At 43.4% G+C, this 24,200-nt stretch overlaps 1 protein-coding gene across 5 annotated transcripts in view; it reads right to left on the bottom strand.

Annotated features, from left to right (window-relative positions):
• LOC121627755 (glutamate receptor 2-like) overlaps positions 1-24,200 on the bottom strand; it is a 155,290-nt gene that overhangs the window by 69,579 nt on the left and 61,511 nt on the right. For all 5 annotated transcript variants that reach the window (XM_041966799.1, XM_041966798.1, XM_041966797.1 and 2 more), the window contains 4 exons: positions 16,929-17,003; positions 14,966-15,019; positions 14,544-14,702; positions 13,679-13,846 (listed from right to left, as the gene is read on the bottom strand). In XM_041966799.1, the coding sequence (XP_041822733.1) occupies positions 13,679-13,846; positions 14,544-14,702; positions 14,966-15,019; positions 16,929-17,003 (456 nt within the window). The remainder of the gene's footprint in view (positions 1-13,678; positions 13,847-14,543; positions 14,703-14,965; positions 15,020-16,928; positions 17,004-24,200) is intronic.

Consider the following 24,200-nt stretch of genomic DNA (forward strand, 5'->3'; position numbering starts at 1 on the left):
AGCCCTTTCAACCTAAAATCCTTTAGAAAGCCGTTGCTAATCAGTTTTGTGACTTTCATCATAACAATAGTTTATTTGAGAAATTCCAGTCAAGGTTTCCAGTGCATCATGGCACAGGGACAGTACTGATGAAAGTTACAAATTACCATATTGCATCACAAAGAACTTGTCTCTATACTAGTCTTGTTAGATCTTAGTGCTGTATTCAACAATACTGACCACTGTATCCTATTACAGAGAGTGGAACACTTAATTGGCATTAAAGGAACTGCACTGAGCTGTTTTAAATCCTACTTTTCAGATCAATTTCAGTTTGTACACGTGAAGGATGATTCCCCTGTATACACTAAAGCCAGTCGTAGAGTTCTGTAAGGTTCTGTGCTTAGACCAATACTGTTCACCTTATGCATGCTTCCTTTAGGCAACATTGAAACACTCCATAAATGTTCATTGCTATGCAGAGGATACTCAGCTGCATCTATCAATGAAGCCAGATTAAACAGGTGGATTAACTTAACTCCAAGCGTGTTTTAAGGACATTAAAAGACCTGGAAGACCTGAAACTTTTTGTTACTGTAATCTGACAAAACTGAAGTTAAAGTACTTGGCTTTAAACAACTTAAAAACTCACTATCTGATGATATAGCAACTCTGGATGGCATAATTTAATTATTCATGCACATCACACTTAATTTGTGCTCTTATCACTTTCATATGATTTATGCATTTAATTTCTTTGTCAGTAGCACAGCCCATACTTCCTTTATATATCTTTTTTTCATTTTAAGTTTTATATCCATTTAAAAACTATTCCTATTCTATTGTGTAATTACATTTAAAATTTTAAATGTTGTTTTCATATTGCTTTATTTAAATATTATTATAACCTTGATTTTGTCTGGTTTTATTTTATTCTGTTGCATTTGTGGGCGCAAAACGTCAAGTCACATTTGTTGTATGCTTGCATTGGGGCAATAAAAGAGATTCTAATTATGACTCAATGGACTATATCATGACATATAATCCCAAAAGACTCATAAATATACAGAAGATCTCTGAGATTGTGTAAAAAGTGGCCTATGAATTCTGTCAGAAGGCTACTGGTTATACTGGCATCTTTGCAGCCTGGTTTCTTCCCTCAATGATAATTAATGTGATCATAACGTCTTACACTTTTATTTGTACACAATTATTACTTATACAAAGAGACAAATATCATATATAAACATAATGCCTGTGGATTCTCGTGTTGCAGGATTACTGATAAATTTAGTATTTTGCTTACAAAACAAGACGTGAGAAGTAAATTTAATGAACATACTATGTTCTAGAAGTTAATGTTTATGTATAAAACTGCAGCCCATCATCCATAGCAACCACAATAACAAGGACAGTTGCATTTCAACAATTTTCAGGTGAGAACTGAAGACTTTGTGATAATGAACAAAATAAATATCATACAGATTATGAAAAAAACATATTTCTGAAAATATTATCAAAACACATCTGAAACATTGCATTTTCCACAAAAATAAAAGAAATGTCAATGGAGTGCCACTTTTTTCTTTGTTTCATGTAGCTGCTGCAGCTGCTCACTTCAGTCTTATTTTCTCTTAATACCCTGTTGCCAACAAGCAAGGATTTACTTTTTAGTCAAAAAACGTTCTGTTATCAAACTTGTGTTCTTTACTGGATAACTTACGGCCATTAGACATGTTACAGTAAGCAACGTTACTGTTTAGGTTAAGTTGCCTTAACCTAAACCATTTAAAAACATTTATCTCGGGGACTTCCGGTGAGGCGCAACACCAACATGGCTGCATAGCTTCTGGCTCCGCTCTGCTAGGCTTCCCTACCCCCATGTTATAGCCGCCATATATCGACTAAACTTTGCCAGATAGTTTTGGAAAGGGCGAGCAATAAATATGTCACAAGACCCGAGACAAAACCTTCCTCGTTCAGCGAAACAACAACCTAAAAAGAACACGACGGAGGACAGGATGGCGCAGACTGCTACGGCCGTAGCGCCGAACACAACCGACAACACTAGCTCCGAGCTTGCCAGCATCAAAAAACTCCTGCATGGGATTGCAGCCGATGTGAGTAGCATGAAGACAGGCATGGAGAAGCTACAAGCAACTGTGGAACAGCTTGGGGGACGAGTGACGGAGGCTGAAACCAGGATTTCTGACCTCAAGGATGTTAGCAATAGCCGAGGGGCTAGTTTGGACTCTGCCTTATCAAACTTAAAAAAGCTCCAGGATAAAGTTACATACTTAGAGGATGCTGGCAGGCGAAATAACGTACGTGTGGCAGGCATACCCGAAAACACAGAGAAACAGGATCTAAGTGGTTTCATGCTTCATATTCTGGCTGAAAAACTGGACCTAGATGTGGATGCGGGATTCGAACTGGAAAGAGTCCACCGGGTCGGCCCGAAGCGAGATGATGGATGCAGTCGTCATGTCCTGGCTCGCTTTTTGAGATTCAGCACAAGAGAAGCAGTTCTTCGAGCGGCCCGCGAGAAGAAGAGAGTCGAATGGGAAGGCAACAGGATCTCCTTCTTTCAGGATCTTTCTCAAGATGTGCTTCAACAGCGAAGGAAGTTCGACAGGGTAAAGAAACAGCTCCCGGAGCGGGGGATGTCATACTCCATGGTGTATCCAGCGACTCTGAAAGTTTCTGCAAACAACAGGTTCTACACCTTCACCTCGCCAGATGCAGCAATTGACTTCCTCACAATACAGGGTTGAATATTGAAATATAGGACTGTGTTTTGGTCTGAAAGTCATGATGACTAACATAGGTATGTTTATTAATTATTCTTCTGGGTGTTTATTATAAAGCACTAGACTCATAGTGCGTTACTTCCACACCTGTCTCCAGAGAGGACTAAGACTTGCATTTATACGGACAAACACACGCTATTGGCATATTTTTATTTTTGATAGATATGTGTATTTACAGGAAGCCAACATAGTCGTTTTGGTTATTGTCTTGAGTAGCCTGTGCGTGAATGTACCTTTTTATTTTAGTTCTTTTCCTATTATTATTTATTATTATTTATTATTATTATTATTATTATTATTATTATTATTATTATTATTATTATTATTATTTATTTTACTCATTATTTATTAGTATTTTTTATGCACTTTTATTTAAATGTTCTCCTGGAAGACATAATAATATTCGGCTGTGGCTAACTTGTTATTAGGGATCATACATATGAAAAGCACATTTATATGATAAATAGGAAGAAGAGAGGAAGAAGGAGAGAGGAGAGGGAAAAGAAAAAAGTGAAAAGATGGGGGAATGGGGCAGAGGGGAGCCAAGGCAGGCCAGGTGCCCCTTTCACACGGATGCATTATTGCAGTTTAGTTAGAGTAGGAGAGCCTCAAGTTCTGTTTTGGCTCACAGTTGTTTTTTATATATGTTGTGTTAGGGCTTTGTTAATCAGTGTTAAGTTTTATGTAAGTTTAGTTGTTTCACGAGGGAGAGATCTAACAGGACAGGATTGTGGCGGTTGGTATTGTCTGTGCTGTTATTTTGAAGGTCCATTTCCTGTGTTCTGTTTTGTGGGCTGTAACTTTACGTTTTGTTTTCCTGAGGCTCCCCTCCCCCCCGATGCGTCGAGGAGTGTTTGGGCACACCTGAGTTCACTTCAGGAGATTAGGACGCCTATTTAACCTCTGCGGAGTGACTCCTCGACGCCAGAGTATACTTCCACGTACCGTGTGCCTCCCTTGCCCACACAGCCCAGCACTCTCTGGACCTCTCTGAGTTCGTGTTTTGTTTGGACTTCACGCTGCCAGCGATTGTTTCAGTTATTGCCTGTTGTTGCAAAATAAACTTTTGTTAACCTTCTCCGTTTCCGCTCCTGGGTCTCTCTCTGCACCCGCCGTCACAGAATACTCTGGCCAAACATGGACCCAGCGGATTCGGACCCCTTTCGAGCGGCGCTCGCCCATCAAGGACTACGTCTCGGCCAGCACGAGGACATGCTGCGGGGAGTAATGGAGGCAGTACAAGGTCTCAGCGTCCAAGTCCGTGACCTCACCGCTTACCTCAGCCGCATGGACACCCGTGGCTCTCCTTCCTCCCCAAGTCCCACACCAGCGCCACCCCCACCGGCAACCGCTGCAGCCCAATCTACCTCTCTGTCTGTCTCTCAGCGTGAGCCGTATGTGCCGGCCCCCGAACCCTTTTCAGGTGAAGTTGGTAATGCTGGGGGGTTTATCTTGCGCTGTTCACTAGTATTTGATCAACAACCCCTTAGTTATCCTTCTGATAGAGCTAAGATAGCTTATACAGTTAATTTGTTACGGGGCAGGGCAGCGCAGTGGGCTACAGCGTTATGGGAACAGCACTCCCCCATTCTCTCGTCTTTCGACAGTTTCTCGAGGGAACTTAGTCGTATTTTTGATCATTCACGACAGGGGCAGGAAACTGCTAAACGCCTATTCTCCTTGGCGCAGGGAGCGAGATCAGTGGCAGATTACTCTATTGACTTCCGTATCGCAGCTTCAGAGAGCGGGTGGGGGGAGTTAGAGCTACGAGGTGTTTTCTTACGGAGTCTTTCTAGTGAGTTAAAGGACGAATTAGCTTCCAGAGATGAACCCGATTCCTTAGAGTCATTAATCTCCCTCGCCATACGCATAGATAACCGCTTGAGAGAAAGACAGAGAGAGAAAGCCCAGACTCGCCTCTCTCATGTTCACGAGCCAGCTTCCCTCGCTCCCCCTTCAGCCAGTGGCGGATCCTCCGGCCACTCCGCTGCTCCCTCCACGTCCTCCTCTCACCCTTCGGAGCCCATGCAGTTGGGTCGGACCCGTCTCCACCCCAGCGAGCGGCAGCGACGTTTCAGCCAGCGGCTCTGTATCTACTGTGGCCAGGGAGGTCATTTTCTCGCTAACTGCCCTCAGACGCCAAAAGGGCAGGCTCACCCGTGACGGAGAGCGCACTGGTGAGTCAGACATCCCCTAATCCCAGCTCTCCCTCCCGTATTACCGTGCCCTCCTGTCTGCTTTGGGGTCGTGAGTCGCTTCCCATGAGGGTTCTGATTGACTCAGGGGCAGACGAGAGCTTCATCCACACCGAACTAGCCACCCAGCTTAAGCTCCCCCTTGAATCCCTCCCGGTGCCCAGAAATGTAACCGCCTTAGACGGCCGACGTATAGCTCAGGTCACTCAACGTACGGTCCCGGTCACGCTCATAATCTCTGGGAATCATAGAGAAGACATCCAATTCTTCGTCATTCCTTCCCCTCAGATTCCCCTGGTGTTGGGCCTCCCCTGGTTGCTTAAACATAACCCCCAGATAGACTGGACTACAGCTAGTATCTCCACCTGGAGCCCATTCTGTCATGCCCACTGTCTTCGTTCGGCCAACCCCTTTTCTTCCCGTGTTTCTCCACCACCTCCCACGCCCCCTGTCCTTACCTCCGTGCCTCCCGAGTACCATGACCTAGCCCCTGTGTTCAGTAAAGAGTTAGCCCTGTCCCTGCCTCCTCATCGCCCCTACGATTGCTCCATAGACCTCCTCCCTGGTGCTCCTCTCCCTTCTAGTCGGCTGTATAACCTGTCACGCCCCGAGAGGGAAGCCATGGAGACATACATCCAGGATTCTCTAGCCTCTGGACTCATCCGCCCCTCATCCTCTCCGTTAGGGGCTGGCTTCTTTTTTGTTAAGAAGAAGGACGCCTCCCTTCGCCCCTGCATCGACTTCCGTGGACTTAACGACATCACCGTTAAGAACAGGTACGCTCTCCCTCTCATCGACCCCTCCTTCGAACCACTCTGCTCCGCCACCATCTTCTCCAAGCTTGATCTGCGTAACGCTTATCACCTCGTCCGGATAAAGGAGGGTGATGAGTGGAAGACAGCTTTCAACACACCGTTAGGTCATTTCGAATATTTAGTCATGCCTTTTGGTCTCACCAACGCCCCCGCTGTCTTCCAGGCTCTCATTAACGATGTCCTCAGAGACATGTTAAACCGGTTTGTTTTCGTTTATTTAGATGACATATTGATTTTCTCTCGAGATCTAGAGGAACATAGACAGCATGTAAGACTAGTGCTTCAGAGACTTCTTGAGAATAAATTGTTTGTTAAAGCGGAGAAGTGCGAGTTTCACTCTGACTCAGTGGGTTTCCTCGGCTATATCATCGCCAAGGGTCAGCTAAGACCCGATCCTGCCAAGATCCAAGCTGTCACGGATTGGCCCGTTCCCACCACCCGGAAGGAGTTGCAGAGGTTTCTCGGCTTCGCTAACTTCTACCGCAGATTTATCCGTGACTACAGTAAGGTAGCTCTTCCCCTCACTAGACTTACTTCTGTGAAAATCCCCTTCCAGTGGTCTCCCGATTCCCAACAGGCTTTCGCCCAGCTTAAAGCACTGTTTACCTCTGCCCCGGTGCTCAAACACCCCGATCCCACTCGTCAGTTCGTGGTCGAGGTGGACGCTTCCGACTCCGGTGCTGGTGCCATCCTCTCCCAGAGAGACCCTCAGACTCACAAACTGCATCCCTGTGCTTTCTTTTCCCGCCGCTTATCCCAGGCCGAGCGGAATTACGACGTCGGGAATAGAGAGTTGCTGGCTGTGGTTTGGGCGCTTCAAGAATGGAGGCACTGGCTGGAGGGCGCTACGGTTCCCTTTTTGATCTGGACTGATCATAAAAACCTCGCCTACTTACGCACCGCGAAGAGGCTTAATCCCCGCCAAGCCAGATGGGCTCTGTTTTTGAGCCGGTTCAATTTCACCCTCTCCTATCGCCCCGGCTCCCGTAACACTAAGCCCGACGCCCTGTCCCGTCTCTATGCCCCTCCCCTGGACTCGGAACATCAGGATGTCATCCTCCCGCCGGCTTGCATCGTGGGTATGGCTACATGGGAGATCGAATCCCTCGTGCTCCAGGCGCAGAAGCAACAACCGGACCCTGGTTCCGGTCCCCCCGATCGCAAGTTTGTCCCGGATTCGGTCCGGTCGCAAGTTCTCCAGTGGGCTCACTCCTCTAGACTTACCTGTCACCCTGGTTTCCACCGCACCCTCCAGTTCCTCCGTCAGAGCTTCTGGTGGCCGAGGATGTACCGCGACACCCGTGCATTTATTGCCGCTTGCTCTGTCTGTGCCAGGGGAAAAGCTTCTCATCATCCCCCTGCGGGGTTACTGCACCCCTTGCCCGTCCCAAGCCGCCCATGGTCTCACATCGCCGTGGACTTTGTTACTGGTCTTCCTCCATCTGAAGGTAACACTGTCATCTTAACTATTATTGATCGCTTTTCCAAGTCTGTGCATTATGTTCCTCTGCCTAAACTGCCTTCTGCCCTCGAGACTGCTAGTCTACTCGTGACTCATGTGTTCAAGCTTCACGGAATTCCCCTCGACGTGGTCTCGGACCGGGGTCCACAGTTCGCATCCCAGGTGTGGCAGGAGTTCTGTAAGGCGGTGGGGGCCACGGCAAGTCTGTCCTCTGGTTACCATCCCCAGAGTAACGGCCAGACAGAGCGAGCTAACCAACATCTGGAGTCCGCTCTTCGCTGCGTGGCTGCTCATCATCCCGTCTCTTGGAGTACACACCTGCCTTGGATAGAATATGCCCACAACTCCCTCTCCTGTTCGGCCACAGGTATGTCACCGTTTCAGTGCTGTTTGGGTTATCAACCTCCCTTGTTTCCCGAGCAGGAGACTGCGGTATCCGTCCCTTCTGTGAAGGAGCACCTCCGGAGGATTAAGGAGGTATGGCAGTCTGCCAGAGCTGCTCTCACCCGCTCCACGGAGAGGAACCGACGGCTGGCCGACGCTCGCCGCGTCTCCGCCCCCGAGTACCGACCGGGTCAGCAGGTGTGGTTGTCGTCACGGGATCTTCCGTTGGATGTCGAGTCACGTAAGCTCTCTCCCCGTTTTGTCGGTCCTTTCGAGGTGTTGAAGATCATTAATCCGTCTGCCGTCAGGCTCAAGCTACCAGACTCTATGAAGGTCCACCCCACCTTCCATGTTTCCCTGTTGAAGCCGGTGCATTCCAGCGAGCTCAGCCCGCCGGCCGCCGCCCCACCTCCCCCCCGCCTCATTGATGGTCATCCCGCCTACACGGTGTCACGGATCTTGGATGTCCGTCCACGCGGCCGTGGTTTCCAGTTCTTGGTGGATTGGGAGGGTTACGGTCCAGAGGAGCGTTCCTGGGTCTCCAGGGGACTCATTCTGGATGACTCTCTCCTTCGGGACTTTTATGCCGCTCACCCGGACAAGCCGGGTAGAACGCCTGGAGGCGTTCGTTGAGGGGGGGGTACTGTGGCGGTTGGTATTGTCTGTGCTGTTATTTTGAAGGTCCATTTCCTGTGTTCTGTTTTGTGGGCTGTAACTTTACGTTTTGTTTTCCTGAGGCTCCCCTCCCCCCCGATGCGTCGAGGAGTGTTTGGGCACACCTGAGTTCACTTCAGGAGATTAGGACGCCTATTTAACCTCTGCGGAGTGACTCCTCGACGCCAGAGTATACTTCCACGTACCGTGTGCCTCCCTTGCCCACACAGCCCAGCACTCTCTGGACCTCTCTGAGTTCGTGTTTTGTTTGGACTTCACGCTGCCAGCGATTGTTTCAGTTATTGCCTGTTGTTGCAAAATAAACTTTTGTTAACCTTCTCCGTTTCCGCTCCTGGGTCTCTCTCTGCACCCGCCGTCACACAGGATATCTGTAAATATCTCTGGATACATGCTCATAAGTATTGGTTGCATTCTACATTTAATAACAAACTATGGGTGAAGTGGTTAGACTAACATCATTGAACGTTAAGGGTGCAAACTCAGCCATCAAAAGGAGAAAGATTCTTTTGTATCTTAAACAGAAAAACCCAGACCTGGTCTTTCTACAGGAGACTCATTTGGAAAAGAATGATGTGCTATTACTGCAACGGGACTGGGTAGGGAAAGTTCTTTATAGTGCCGGGAGCTCTAGTCAGAGGGGAGTTGCTATTCTAATTCGGAAGAATTTTAATATCAAAGTACTCAAACAACAATCAGATGAAGAAGGTAGATGGATAGCAATGGACGCTGAACTTTTTGGTATTAGATGTACCTTTATGAATATATGTGCTCCAACAGCTGACCTGCCAGGTTTCTTTGTAGATATCAGTAATGTAATTACACAGTTTGGAAGTTCATATATAATAGTGGGTGGAGATTTTAACAAAGTTAGGGATCCTGAGGTTGATAAAACCTACAAATGGGGCGTTTCACGACCCTCGCAGGCACGAAAAGCAATTGATACACTGGTAGAGGAGCTACATTTAGTAGATGCTTGGAGATTTTTTCATCCCTCAGACAAAGAATTTACTTTTTATTCCCATCCACACACTTCTTATTCAAGAATAGATTATTTTTTGATTTCAAAATCATTACTCTCTATTACTGAACAAACAATGATAGGTACTATTTTAATTTCCGACCATGCACCGGTGGGGATGGCACTGCGTTTGGGCCAGTTACCAAAGCGCCGGCCCACTAGGTGGAGATTTAACTCGTCTCTGCTCAGGAATGAACAGTCAGTGGAATTTATTGAAAGTGAGATCCTGGATTATTGGTTGAACAATGAAGGCTCGGTGTTAAATCCAGCCGTGGAGTGGGATGCTTTAAGGCTGTTATTAGAGGGCGACTCATTCAACACTGTTCATACTTGAAGAAGAGATCTGTTCAACGTCTCCATGAACTGGAGTTGAGTATTAAAAAAATGGAAAACATGCACTCCACTCAATTTGACCACTCCATGCTTCTGGAACTAAACAAATTAAAAGTAGAATACAATTCTATATTACAGTGGAAAGTGGAATATGCATTATTCAGAACTAAACAAAAATACTATGAACAAGGGGAGAGAACAGGGAGGTTTCTTGCTCAGAGTGCAAAGCAGCAGTACACTCAATCAATTATACCTGGGGTGCAGAATGATAAGGGTGAACTGAAAACAGATGACATGGACATAAATGCTATATTCGCAACATTTTACCAAAGTCTTTATAAATCAGGCAACCCTAATACACAAGATATCACTTCTTTTTTATCCAAGGTAAATTGTCCAACTCTATCACAGGAGGAACAAGATTGAATTGGAGCAGACATTACATTGGAAGAGGTTAAAAGGGCTACACAGGACCTCCAGCGTGGGAAATCTCCAGGTGAAGACGGCCTTCCAGCTGAATTTTATAAGGTCTTTTCAGATATTCTTGCCCCAAAATTGCACAAAGTCTTTAAGGACGCCTTAGAAAAAGGCTCTCTCCCAGATAGTATGCAGACAGCTATAATAACCTTAATATATAAAAAAGATAGGGACCCACAGCAATGTGGCAACTACCGCCCTGTATCACCGATTAATGTCGACGCTAAGTTGCTTGCCAACATTTTAGCATCCAGATTGGAGGGTTTTTTTTTACCAAAACTCATTCATCCAGACCAGGTTGGTTTTATTAAGAATAGGACCTCTTCTGATAACTTATGCAGGCTGCTTCACCTCATGTGGCAAGCTGGAAACGAAACAGACATAACAGTGGCTTTTTCGTTGGATGCTGAAAAAGCATTTGACAGGGTGGAGTGGGCGTTCCTCTTTCAGTCATTAGAAAAATTTGGTGTTGGTTCCTCTTTTATTAAATGGGTTAGGTTATTATATTCTAGTCCCAAGGCATCTGTAGTAACAAATGGCAGGAGATCTCCTCCTTTTCAGCTTCATAGAGGGACAAGGCAGGGTTGCCCTCTGTCCTCCTTGTTATTTGCTCTGGTTCTCGAACCATTAGCAATCGCGATTAGGCAAAATAATAATATAATTGGTGTTAAGGCTGGTGGCAAGGAACACAAATTACTTTTATATGCGGATGATATTTTATTACTGTGCAGGCGTCCATCAATAACTATACCTCATATCCTCACTCTAATTGACTCATTTTCAGGTGTTTCGGGTTATAAAATAAACTGGTCGAAGTCTGAAGCAATGCCCCTATCAAGAATTTGTCCACCTAGTATCAGGCAGGGATGGCCATTTTCATGGCAGCCAGCTGGCCTGACATATTTGGGTATAAAGATTACTCCACGGCTGGATAGTATTATGGTAATCAACCTTCTTCCTCTAATTCATAAAATTGATCTTATATTACAAAATTGGATAAAATTAGGATTGTCACTTATAGGGAAAATTAATATTTTAAAGATGGTAATAGTCCCCAAAATTAATTACATAAGTAATATGCCACCACTAAGCTTGCCACATAATGCATTAGTGAAATAAAATGAAGCTGTATACAACTTTTTATGGGCAGGTAAAAAACCATATATAAATCAGACAAAACTTTATGCCACTATGGAGGATGGAGGTCTGGGCCTCCCTCATATAGCCTGGTATCAGTATGCTTTCTGTCTCAAACAACTGTTGAAATTATATATGTCAGCTGACCAAACTCCTATGTGGGTGTCTATAGAGGAGGAACTTACATACCCCTGCCCGACTCAGGCTTTTATTACTCAAACCAATGATATGATCCCCTATGATAACCCAATCCTTGCCTTCTCACAGGAGGCATGGCAAACCTCGCACAAAATCATGGGCTTAAATCCTAATTTTACCAAAAAAACTACCTTGTGGTACAATAAAAGCCTTAAGATAGGTAGAAAAATATTTACATGGGCTGGTTGGGTTAAGCTGGGAATTGTTTATATTGGGGATTTATTTGATGGAGACCAGGTTCTTTCTTTTGAACAATTAAGGGGAAGGTACAAACTCCCAAACAAGGATTTTTGGAAGTATCTCCAGTTACGGAGCTGTATCTTGTCACATCTTAAAAAAATTCCACTTACATCTAGAACTGAAATACAAACCAGAATGGTACAGGATGGGCACTTCAAAAGAAAATCAGCATGCTTTTACAACCTATTGAGGGGGTCTCAGTTACCCAGTTATGAAGAGGAAGAGATATCTGGTGAAACATGGGCGCAAATTATTGAATCATGGTTTAAAGTATCAAGGGAAATGCAGACCCGTTTGATTAATTATAAAATTATTAATAGAACTTACTGGACCCCATGTAAAATGGCACGATTGGGACTTAGAAATTCTGACTTGTGTTGGAGATGTGATGTTTTTCGTGGTACTTTTGTTCATATGTTGTATTCATGCCCTATGATAGACTTACTATGGTTTAAGATTATCTCCTTTATTAACACTGTGATGTCCTCCACTCTGGTACAACAACCGCTGCTCTGTTTACTAGGTGTGCTGCCAAAGGGAAGTGGTCTTACTGTCCACCAGACGATATGGTGTAGAACAGCACTTATTACTGGTTGCAGGATAGTACTGCGACACTGGAAAACAAAAGAAGTTTTGCAGGTGAAGGAATGGTTTGATGAGATGACCAAGATTGCTTCCTATGAACGTCTTAGTTACAGGCTGCAAGAAAAAGAAGATTTATATATGAAAATAGGGGCCCTTATACCGCAGCATCTTGATACAACTGTGGGTTGCACCCTTAAGCTAACCTCTGTCACCAGTCATTATTTGTATACATATATTCATATTGGTGTAGGTCTATTGTCTATGTCGGACTCCCTCTGTGTGTTTGTATTTTTTATATTTTTTGCTTTTTATTTTTACCTTACTTTTTGTTAGAGGCTCTGTTGGAGCTTTGTTTGACCTGTGTATGGTTGGTATGTATGTATGTATGTTTTTCCTTGTTGAAAATTAATAAAAAGTGTATTAAAAAAAAAAAAAGAAAAAACAACATTTATTTCATTTTTAAAAATGTAACCATTATATAGTGACTCATGACTCTTGGCTATATTCTTATTGTAAAAATAACAGAGCATGAACATTCTCACATGTAAAGTAATTTTTAAAAAGGTTTATTAAGACATTTTTAATTAACTTAAATAAACCACAAGCAGCAGTGCTAAGCAGTCGAAGCTTTTCAAATTCATTTCAAACGTCTATATTCTGTCTCTCTCTAGAGTTGTTGAAATTAAAGAAGGGGATACTGCTGAGCCAGCTGTGGAGGGCATCTCACAGAGCTCCACATACAAAAGTCTTGATTTAATGTGCATTTTTTTACAACATTTTCAAGTTTTCACCACCCATTTTAACTCCCACAAAAAGTTGACATGCAACTAACAATATAGCCTACTACCTCCCTTTGGCCACGGACCTTGAATGAAAGCAACCCCAGGGGAAAGAACAGAAACCTAAATTTGAACATGTATAATAATGAAACGTGTCCTCCCTCTGCTGAGGAAGACCAAGTAGCATGACTGAAAGCTCCTGAATAGCCACCAAATTAACCTTATGGAGAGACTGTTCTCTCAAAAGCAATTTAAGGATTAACAGAGTTTAAAAAAATATATTTCTCAAGTTTTTGGATTGAAGAAGCGTGGCTCTCGATCAAGCACAGTCAAGCCTTCTGGTTGCTGAATGACCCTGCATTAGCAACCTCCATGGAGCCAATGCAGCGGCCCCATTCATTCAGGTCTAAACTGAATCATTACTGAGCTTCCCAACAGCAATAAACACAGGAGAGTTTTCAAAGAGGTCTCTCTTTTCAGCTTCATTTCCCATTGTCTCCCTCACAGAGACTAACCACTTACTTACCAGCTAAAACAGAACTGGGTCAGTCAATCACTCTTCTTACCTAGGAGGGTATAATGCATGGTTACCTGTTTGAGGGCACGTTCAATCTCCACACCCTGTGCCCAGGGCACTGCAGGATTGGCAAGACAGTCCCCACTGTTGCCACGACGACTCATGTCTATTCTCTGCTTGTGAAGGAAGCGGAACGCCTCTGTCATCACATGGACAGCATCGTAGGTAAGGGCTGAGGTATACTGAAAGACACAGAAATGTGGCAAAAATCATCATCACATCAATAACGCCATGTCAGTGCTGAGCTATGATAACAAATGTTAGACCATGATCTTTGTGCTGTCTGCTCTGTGGTTCTTGCATGAGGGCCATCGACTGGGGTTACATGACCTGTTAAACTATATATGTTTCTCTGGCAGCTCATTATTACACTAAGAATAAAAAAAAAAAAAAAAAAAAAAAAAAAAAAGCCAAAATCAGGAATTTCCCAAAGAGGAAGAAAAATACCAACAACTGACTTTGTGCTGCTTAATTTGAATGTACCTCCCACCTGCATGTGCCACTCCTCCCACATGTCCATTTTGCACTCTGTACTAAGTACCAAAATACCACACACACAAGAAAGGAGAATTTCAAGGTCAGGAAAAGCGTAGGAGAAATGCTTATGTTGGTTGTTGCACAGCACAACAATAGGGCCAATAGGTCCACATCATTTGTAACACATGTAGAATTTAACAGCAAATGTCAAAAAAAATGTACAAAAGTATATGGAGAGTTGCGTTAGATTATTATACACAATATTAGCATTATTATGTTACTCTGATCCTTGGACTAGCTCAATTTAATCTGAATCCTCCTCACACACCATATTTTTTTCTTGGAACCATTTTTAATAACTAAAACTACCATATGAACTAATGTTGAATGTGCAAATCTTACTCTGATCCGTGTATCAGCTCCAGGATACTCCTTCTCTTCCAGAGCCTCCCATCGTTGGTCAAACTTTGCTACCACAGGATCATCAAAATCTACTATCTGAAAGCCAGATACATTTGCACCTCCATACTGGATTTTAGAGAGGTCCCCATCTACAAAACCCTGGAACAGATCAACAACATGAACAACGATGAAAAAAATCAGTGTAAGATTGGATTTACATTTACCCTTCATACTTTATCTTTAGTTGAGACCATGCAGGCCATGTAGTTTGTCTCTAGAAAGTGACCAGTTTTTATTAAAACTGTAAGAGAGGTATACTGATTTTCGTGTTTCTATCATTTATATTACCATTTTTTTAACAGCCATCAGCCATGAATAAGAAGAATTTGGTCTGGTTGAAACAGAGACAGACAGTGACTCACCAAGTTAGCGATGATATAGTGGTATCCCTTCACATGCCTGCCTATAGTGATCACCTGATTGGAAAAGAGTACAAACCATGTCAATAATACACAAAATACAATTAGTAAACTGTCATGAAACCATAACATAACCATTCTAGCGTTTGTGTCCTGTGAAAAACACGAATTTCCAAATGTTCTACTTTTCATGAGCTAAAAAACTCTTTTTAGTTGGTTTTTAAATGGTTTATTAAGCTTAAGATGTAGGAATTCCTCAACCTGTAAAAGTACATTTGCTCCTTCAGTTTATTAGAAATATTCCAAATCACAATCAATTTTGGAGATACATACGTGGTTTTCACTGGACAGCCACACTTTGGCTAGCTGTGGGGAGTCAGGGCACAACATGAACAGACAGAGTAACACAGCAGCTGGACCAGCCACACAAACAGGATGCTGAGTCAGAAAGTGAAGATTTAATTGATTGACACACAACACACCAAACCCTCATCTATCATTAAGCTTTAAGGAGTGAATAAAAAAAACAAAAATGATAGATAGTGAAAGAAGTGTCATAAGTATACATTGCACTGTGTTGTATTCCAGTGCTTCAAATGTGAAATTAAACAGAAATTATTGAATTAAATTTTTGTGACTTGTTGAGGGTGTTCAGTTCCACATTAGAACAACTACGTAGGAATCATGTACTTTTTATTTATAGTACCCCAGTTAATAGGGCCAAATACAAGAGAAGAGAAAAAAATAACATAAACGTAATTTAATCATTGGTTGAAACCTTTGCATTGACTCTCTGAAGTCACCAGTCACACACACTCAAGACATTTACATGTTTGGCCCTAGAAATCTTGCTTTGGCTGTATATTTAGGGTCCTTCTTCTGCTGCATTGTCCTAATAAAATAAAATTACGGTTCCTAGACCTGTCACCTAGTTGAAATGTGAATACTCTAAAACAAGCCCTTCACACCCCACTGCAAATACAGATATTCATCTCATGCATCAGATGTCCAATCTCAAAAAAGCTATGTATATAAATGCATCCAAAAAGCATTCAAGACAGATTGAAATCAGAGGTAGTTTGAGATGCATTCTACTCAGATGTTAAAAAGGTGTAAATGCATACGTCTCTCCAAATGCATACCCTGTACTCTTTCCATTGTGACTCTATACCAGTGAGCAATCTGTGGAAATAGCCACTCACTCTCTGATTTTCTTAATACGTCCATGGTCTATCTATTGTGATATTGGCAGGTAGGTTCACTAAAGTTGTACTGAATGTAGCTATGGGCTCATTAAACAGCAAGCCATTTCTATACTTATGATCAAATAAAAGGCACACCAAGCTGCTGTTATGTCCAACAGACTTACATATGTAACAGAGTGTGAATGAAACTATCCTTAATCTCTTCTAGACTTTTATTTAGATATTAGAGATTTGAAATAAGAGTAAATGGGGCACAAAGTCCCTACTATTAGTATTTAGAGCATCTATGGTAAGGAACTGATTAGGATCTGTGTTGCTTTTCATTTAAAAGTAACCAGTTAATGTGCTTTGGAGAAAATGAGCAAAATTAAAGTTTGGTAAATAGATGCTTACAAACAAGTATTAAACAAGCAACACCAAAAAAAAAAATAAAAAAAATACAGCTATAAAAATATACAGGAAAAAGGTGTTTTTTAAAAATAAAATCATCTAATGCAATTCGTAAGATAAGATAAAGATAAAGCAAGATAAAATAAGATAAGACTTCATTAATCCCCAGCTGGGGAAATTCGGGTGTTAGGGGCAGCAGGCAATAGCAGTAGGGAAAAAAAAAGCAATCTTAGATTATCTAAGAGGACACTTGGAAATGGTGTTGTATTTGACAAAGACATCCAGTATTGTTGTTACTTGGTGATGGACGGATATTACTTCGATTACATACAAGCAGAACTAATAGCAAGAGTGACAAAATTGGAATCAACCTGTTCCATGATGTCTTTGACTTTGTCTTGTTCACAGTCCAGGATGATGCGTCGCTCCTTACGGATCTCCAGGTCCTAAAAAACAGACGAGTATTTAACAACATTCAACATCAAAGTCCTTAATGTTGATCAGGCCTGTGGGTTGAAATGAAGCTCTGTAAACACACACGTTGAAGAAGTTTGTTTCACTTCATGAGTTTTTGGTTTGTGAGTTTTCTTTATTGGCTTAATCCAGTTTTTCCCTTTAATGGTGATTTTTAGTTCCTCCATTACTTCACTTTGTTACCGCTTGAGCTTTCTGTTGATACTTTGCCCCTTGTGGCTTTTCTTAATTGAGTTATCTTTCGCGAAGAGAAAGGCTGAGGGGTCAGCTTCCCGCGGGTCCTCACTGCCTGCTGGCTGAATCCACGGTGTCCAACCACGGCCCGACCTTCGGCACACCTGACAACCAACCCATGCAGCTGGGACGAGCTCACCTCACGCCGGCGGAGCACCAGAGGCAGATCCGCAACTAGCTGTGTCCCAGGAGGGACACTTGCTGCCTGTTATCTTCCCCCTCACTGACCGCATGACTGTGCCATTGACTTAACTCCTAGGCGCCCCCCACCCGACTGCTTGACTTTATAAACTCTCCCAGCCTGAACGGGAGGCCATGGAAAAATACATTAATGACTCTCTAGCTGCAGGTCTTATTCGACCCTTCTCTTCTCCACTAGGGGTGGGCCTCTTCTTCGTGGAGAAGGAGGACAAGACGCTGCATTGACTACACTGGAATCAACAAAATGTTAAAAAATAAGCATCCTCTACCCCTCATTGACTCTGCCTTTAGTCCACTGCATGAGGCAGGCATATTTACCAAATTGGATCTGCCCAACGCATTATGAGTGGAAAACTGCTTTCAACACAGACCTTGGACACTTTAAATACTTGGTAATGCTTTTAGGTTAACCAACCCAGGCTTTTTCAGGCTCTCGTCGATGATGATTTCAGAGATTTATTGAACCAGTGTTTGTTTTTTTTAGATGACATCCTCATCTTCTCATGCACACTAGATGAACACATTAACCATGTCAGAGATGTCTTGCGCCGGCTGAGGGAAAATAAGTTATTTGTCAAAGCCGAGAAATGTGACTTACATGTTTCCTCTGTACAGTTTTGAGGGTACGTAGTGGAGAAGCAAAAATTGAGGCCATCCAGCCATGGCCAGTACCTCATACCTCGTACCTCACATACAAACGACTCCAAAGATTCTTAGGGTTTGCCAATTTTTACCGCCGATTCATAAGGAACTATAGCAAAATAGCACCGACCCGTCACAACCCCCAGCAAAATCGCCTTCACCTGGTCACCAGATGCTAATGCTGCCTTTGAACACCTCAAGTGGATGTTTACTAATGCACCTGTCCTTATCCATCCAGATCCCGAGCCGTTTGTGGTCGAGGTTGATGCCTCGCACCCTGGGGTCAGGGTGCTCTCCCATTGCCCATTGCCATTTCAACAGATTACACCCCTGCGCCTTCTTCTCTCACTGGCTCTCCCCCATGGACGTGGGGAACCGGGAACAGTTGGCAGTGGTGCTGGTCCTGCAGGAGTGGCGTCACTGGTTGGAGGGGGCAGCTCAGCCCTTCATCGTATGGACTGATCATAAGAACCTGGCCTACCTCCGCTCAGTGCATCGGCTCAACTCATGTCAGGTTCGGTGGGCACTGTTCAGGAGACCAGAGGTTTTGTTCCTGGCCTACCCCCTTCTGAAGGTAATAACACTATTCTTACCATTGTAGACCGTTTCACCGCTAATCTGTTGGTCCAGAATGTTCTCAGACTTTCAGACCGGGGACCACAGTTCACATCACAGGTCTGGATGGCATTCTGCTGGGCACTGGGGGCATCTTCCAGCATCTCCTCAGGTTATCACCCACAGTCAAATGGCCAGACTGAGAGGGCCAACCAAGATTTGGAGACCTCACTGCGCGTCTCCCGGCCTTGTGGGCCACACATCTTCCCTGGATTGAATATGCCCACAACTCCCTGATCAGCTCAGCCACTGGCATGTCACCATTTATGGTGATAGGAGGGTACCAGCCCCCCCGTTCCCTAGCCAGGAGCCGGACACAGTGGTTCCCTCCATTCAGGCTCAGTTTCGCCAGGTAGCGAGAGGCACGTGAGAACGAAAGAACGGAGCCGAAGACTGGCGGATCGACATCGGGCTCATGCACCAGACTACTGAGTGGTTATAGTTGTGAATTCTTGGTTTCCTTGCTAGACACTTACTGTGTGCTTCTTTTGTTTCAGGCCGGAGCAGGAGAGGAGCGGTGCTAATCACCCTGCGGAGAAAGCTGAGACACACCTGTTTCCAATCGGCTAATCACCGGCCCTTTATAAGCAGCCCCCACTCTGGCCTCTGTGTGTCAGTGCCTCTCGCTACTCTGGCTAGTGAGCACCTGTCTCTTGCGTCGCTCCTCCTGTTTGAAGAAGTTTGTTCCACTTTTTTTGGTTTGTGAGTTTCCTTTATCGGCTTAATCCAGTTTTTCCCTTTAATGGTGATTTTAGTTACCTTGTCACTTTGTTACCACTTGAGCTTTCTGTTGATACTTTGCCTCTTGTGGCTTTTCTTTGTTGTACTTTGTTCTTCTGGCCGAAAGGTGATTTTGAGTTTTTTCTTGTCTGTAGTAACCTGAGTTAATGCCTCATACAGCCTGCCAACTCCAATTACAAACTGTGGAAGCTGTCCTTCCACAGTTTTTAGTTTTTAATCCAGAAAGCATTAGCTTACAGAATAGAAAAGGTAATTTCATTCATAATTCACCCAGATCAAACCAGTGGCGGACTGGTAGACACTCATTCAGTAACACATGGCACTTTTTGGTGGATTATTCATCACCTTATCTAGCCACCATAGCCACCTCAGATGCAAAAACAGCCTTTGACACAATAAACTGCCCACCGTCAATTATGGGTATAATAGCCACTGTTAAAATGACAATATTTCATAAAACAAATTGTCTATTTATGGTGATCCCAACTCAACCAACCCTCATCTGGTTAAAATCTATAGATTCAATTATCTCTAAATTCTCCTGGAAAAACAAGATACCAAGAATCAAATTGGCAACTCTTGACCTAAAGCACCAAATGTTTACCATTACTCTCTGGCAAATCAACTTCTATAAATAATATTAATCAAACTGGGAATTTCCACAAACATCTCTTTTGCACCATCTAGCTTTACTCCCATTTGGAACAATCCTGATTTTCAAATTAACAAGAAACCACTTAAAAGTTGCCATACACTTACTGTCAAATTACAGTAAAAAAACTTTAGTTTTTAGTAAAAAACTTTAGTTATTCTACTGAGAATTCCTGTTAAAGGTGGCTATGGGCCACCTGCTCATTATGAGCAGCTACCATTCACATGAACACTTACACTGATAACACAGCATTGGGAGAAATTTGGGGTTCAGTATCTGGCCCTAAATTTCAAGGCCCTCAAACTTCATAAGGAATAATCATCATACAGAGATCCATAAGTTTTGCATGTTTGTTGACTTCACCCAAGTAGCTACAGTGAAAAAGGGAGACTGGCCATCTCTTGGATTTATGTAAGCATCTTGGGTGCATTTAACACTTCTGTTTGAAGTAGTTTGCCAACTGACTGTTCAGTTACATTGTGTGTTAACTGCACCGTAGTGCTAGTGAGATTTGGCCATCGAACAATCTCTGCTACGTCATCAGCGACATGCTCATAGGCTCGTCATCAGCGACATGCTCATAGGCTCAAGTTCTTGTGGTGAGAACAGGATGCTGTATTTGCTTTTAAAGTTACTGTAGTCATAATGCATTACAGATTTTATTCAGTCACTCAGCACATGTATACACACACTGGCCACCTCATTAATACATCTGTGAATTCGGTCATAAGTAGTTGAGGGAGTCCTCATTAGACTTAACTTGTTGTTCTCTATTTGATATTTCAAGAATGCATTTTTGAATTAAACATCATTTTGTCCTCACAGGTCTTCACCTCACCAAAGGATCTTAAACCCGGAATTGTATTATCGGCCATCCTTGCTTCCCCAGAATCTGCTTCCAATACTTCTGATGATGACATTGGTGAGGATGCTCAGCCAGGTAGTAGTGCTGATGCTCTAAATGACCTCCCAGATGTAATTGAACACAGTTAGGGTCCAAAGAGTCCACTTTTTCTCCATACCCCCCTATTATGAAAGTGTAAAACCACCTATTTTGACTCCTCTGCCACAGAGCAAAAAGATATTGTTTCTCTTATATTAGGGGTCACACCAGTGTAAAAACACTTCAAATTTGTGATTCTCGTGAAAGAAGGAGAATTCCATCTTCTTCGCACACTGTGCTGACCCTAATCTGAGAAAGGTGGAGTTGGGACTGGGATACAGCCCTGGAGTATAATAAGTCCAGGTTAATGATAAAAAATCATCCAGCAACATAAAAACAACTTCCAGGAAAAATGAGGAGAATTCAATCTTTACATTAGTTTTGGTTTGAAAGAAATTGGCCCAACAGAGGCCCAACACTTGTGCTATCCAAATTGTGAAGCTAAAAGAGGCTGCCTTGGGCCACCTGGTGTGGATGTAGCCTGCATTTTCCAGTCAATCTTCTGAGTGGCATAACCTGGCTTCTGATGGGTCAGTGTCTTTCAAACAAAATCAAATGTAAAGCGTGGAGGCTTCTATTCATTTGATCTAGAAGGTTCTTCCCTGGCTCTCGAAGAAGGCGGACGCTTTTTCTTTCGCTCCCTCCCTGCCCTTATCTACCCTGCTACTGCTCTTTGTCCTGTGCTGTCTCTGTCTAAACTATCTCGGAGCCTCTCTCTGCATTCTCCTCCAAAAGGAGACCCCGCCTGCCCTGACGGAAAGTTCGCAGCTGGCTACACGTTGGACTCCTGGGAGAAGTGGAGGATCGTGTGTCTGTCAGTTCTTTCCGTTGAGAGTGTTGAAGACGCATACACAATTGGATTTATGATCTTAGGCTTTCTCCTTGAGAGCCAGGGAATAACTATGAGACCCTGGCGGAAATTGGCAAACTGCTCGCCTTGATCGAGGGAATGTGCAGGGCTGCCAGCACATGCGATTCCTGAGCTCCTTCGCCGGTCGGATAACAACCTGGAGAAGCTGTCGGCTCGGCTCGGCTGAATCTGTTCACTAATTCGGACATTTTGGAGCAAGCCACCGTGAGACCAGAGAGACTCAAGGGCAGACAGAAAAATTCCAGTGTTGGCCCGTCCCAAAACAATTGTTATCTCCATTGGCTCCCAGACATAAACGGCCTTCTCAAGGACGCTTATCTCTCCACTCTCCTGGATGTTTCTGCAGACAAGATGCTCCGACCCCCCACCTCCTTCTGGGACATTCACCCTTACCCTCAATTCAACACCTTCTTTGGCTCCTCACCCCCCTCCTTCCCCCGCACGGCATAGTAGGCCAAGGGTTGAGGACGGCACCCTGTAGGAGCTGCAACCCCCCCCCCCGAACTTCCGTCACCCACCCACATGTGCAGGTGTTACAGTCTCAGCTTGTGCTGAGGTTTTTTTTTTTTAACCAAGCCCACACTGTGCGCCCCCCCCAATGGGCACAGTCTGAGATAAGCTTTTTTTTCTCCTCTCCCTCCCCTCCTGTTTTCATTTGTTTTTCATCTACGTAAGTGAAGCGCCGCCCTTCTGGCTGCATCGTGGTTCTCCTGTCCCTGTCTTCCCATGTCAATTATTTGTACTGTCTTTTGTGCCATTGTGTCCTCTGGGACAGTTGTAACTGAACATAATTTCGTTGCACTTGGAAACTTGTGTAATGACAATAAATGATTCCTGATTCCTGAGAAGTTGTTATGTCTATGTTTTGTCTTTTCTCAGAAATGGACCATGAATGGTAGCATGGCAGGGTAATCTTTAGCAACAGTAATCTACTATGCTGCTTACATGGGTTTAAATAAACTACAGCATTAGAATCACTGCATTCAAAAGAGATCAGTTTATAAAAGAAGGCTTCAAGAAATGTTTTATCATTAACCAGGACATGACTGAGGCCACTGCTCTGAGTGCCATGGAGAATACAACAGTGAGAATCTACGTCACCAGAGAGACGCCAGGCAATGACTTTTCTGATGCTGGCATCATCATCGAGGGTGTGGTGGTTCTTCAGGATCTGGATAAAATGGCGCTTGCAACAGCCATGCTGTTTGGACTTTTTTACTACTTGAACATAAGTTACCTGTCACAGCTCCACTACACTTTCAAGGTGATTCAAAAGGTGGTAATGGAGTTGGATGTGACTCAACTCTCTAGAAAAGCCAAAAACTTAAAGACAAAACTGCTCCAGTAAGGAGAGCTTACTGTTGTGCATGTGAGGCGGTTTGCTCCACGCAAGAGGACTTTTAAATCTCACACTTGCTCTCCTGCATTTTGCAGGTTGAATTTCCAGGTGAACAATCAGCAACCCACAACAAATCACAGCGTTCATTGTTAAGTGTTTATTCTGTAACTGCCATGTGGACGGGGCCAGTTTTTTCCCCTCTTCATCTCTGCCACAAGTTGTTGATTGGCAGCATTCTTCAATTTTAGTCTCTATTTGTCTTTATTTGTTTTTGCATTACAAATCAGTTCAATAGTTACATTGGGTTGTCTACAATTGCAATTGTTATTTAATTTAATCTTGACAATAGAGTCCTTAAACAGAATGTTTGCATTGTTCTCTTCCAAGATGGTTGCCTATAACCTTTTTGAAAAGAAAAGGTCTAATTTTTATGCAGTGATTGACTTGATAAAACACTGAAAAACTGACATTACTTGGAAGAGAACAACACAAACAATCTGCTTAAGGTCTCCATTGGAAAATTTGTATTTGACACTAGAATATAATACTAGCATGTCACATGAAAATAACATGTAGTATTTAAGTGACCAAATAATTTGGAGTAAAAGTTATTGAATAGTGTTGGAATAAAGTGACAAAATGGTGAAGAATTAAAATGTTTTGAGAGCTCAAATTACTTTATTGAAACGTGTCAATCACACATTATCAATACAAAATACATAGGTTCATTGAATATGAATAGATAGATACTTTATTTATCTTCAAGGAGAAAGAATAACTTGTGTTAATTTAACTCAATTGTTTAAGTTACTGCCAAAGCAAAACATCTGCGTGCAACCTGCAACCCAGCAGGCCACTGTGTAGAAGATTGCAGATGCCACAACGGAGTCATAAAAGTTTTTAACAGTGTTCCATGCATTTCAAAGGACCT

Source organism: Chelmon rostratus, chromosome 3, assembly GCF_017976325.1.
Source record: "Chelmon rostratus isolate fCheRos1 chromosome 3, fCheRos1.pri, whole genome shotgun sequence".
Classification (NCBI taxonomy): domain Eukaryota; kingdom Metazoa; phylum Chordata; class Actinopteri; order Chaetodontiformes; family Chaetodontidae; genus Chelmon; species Chelmon rostratus.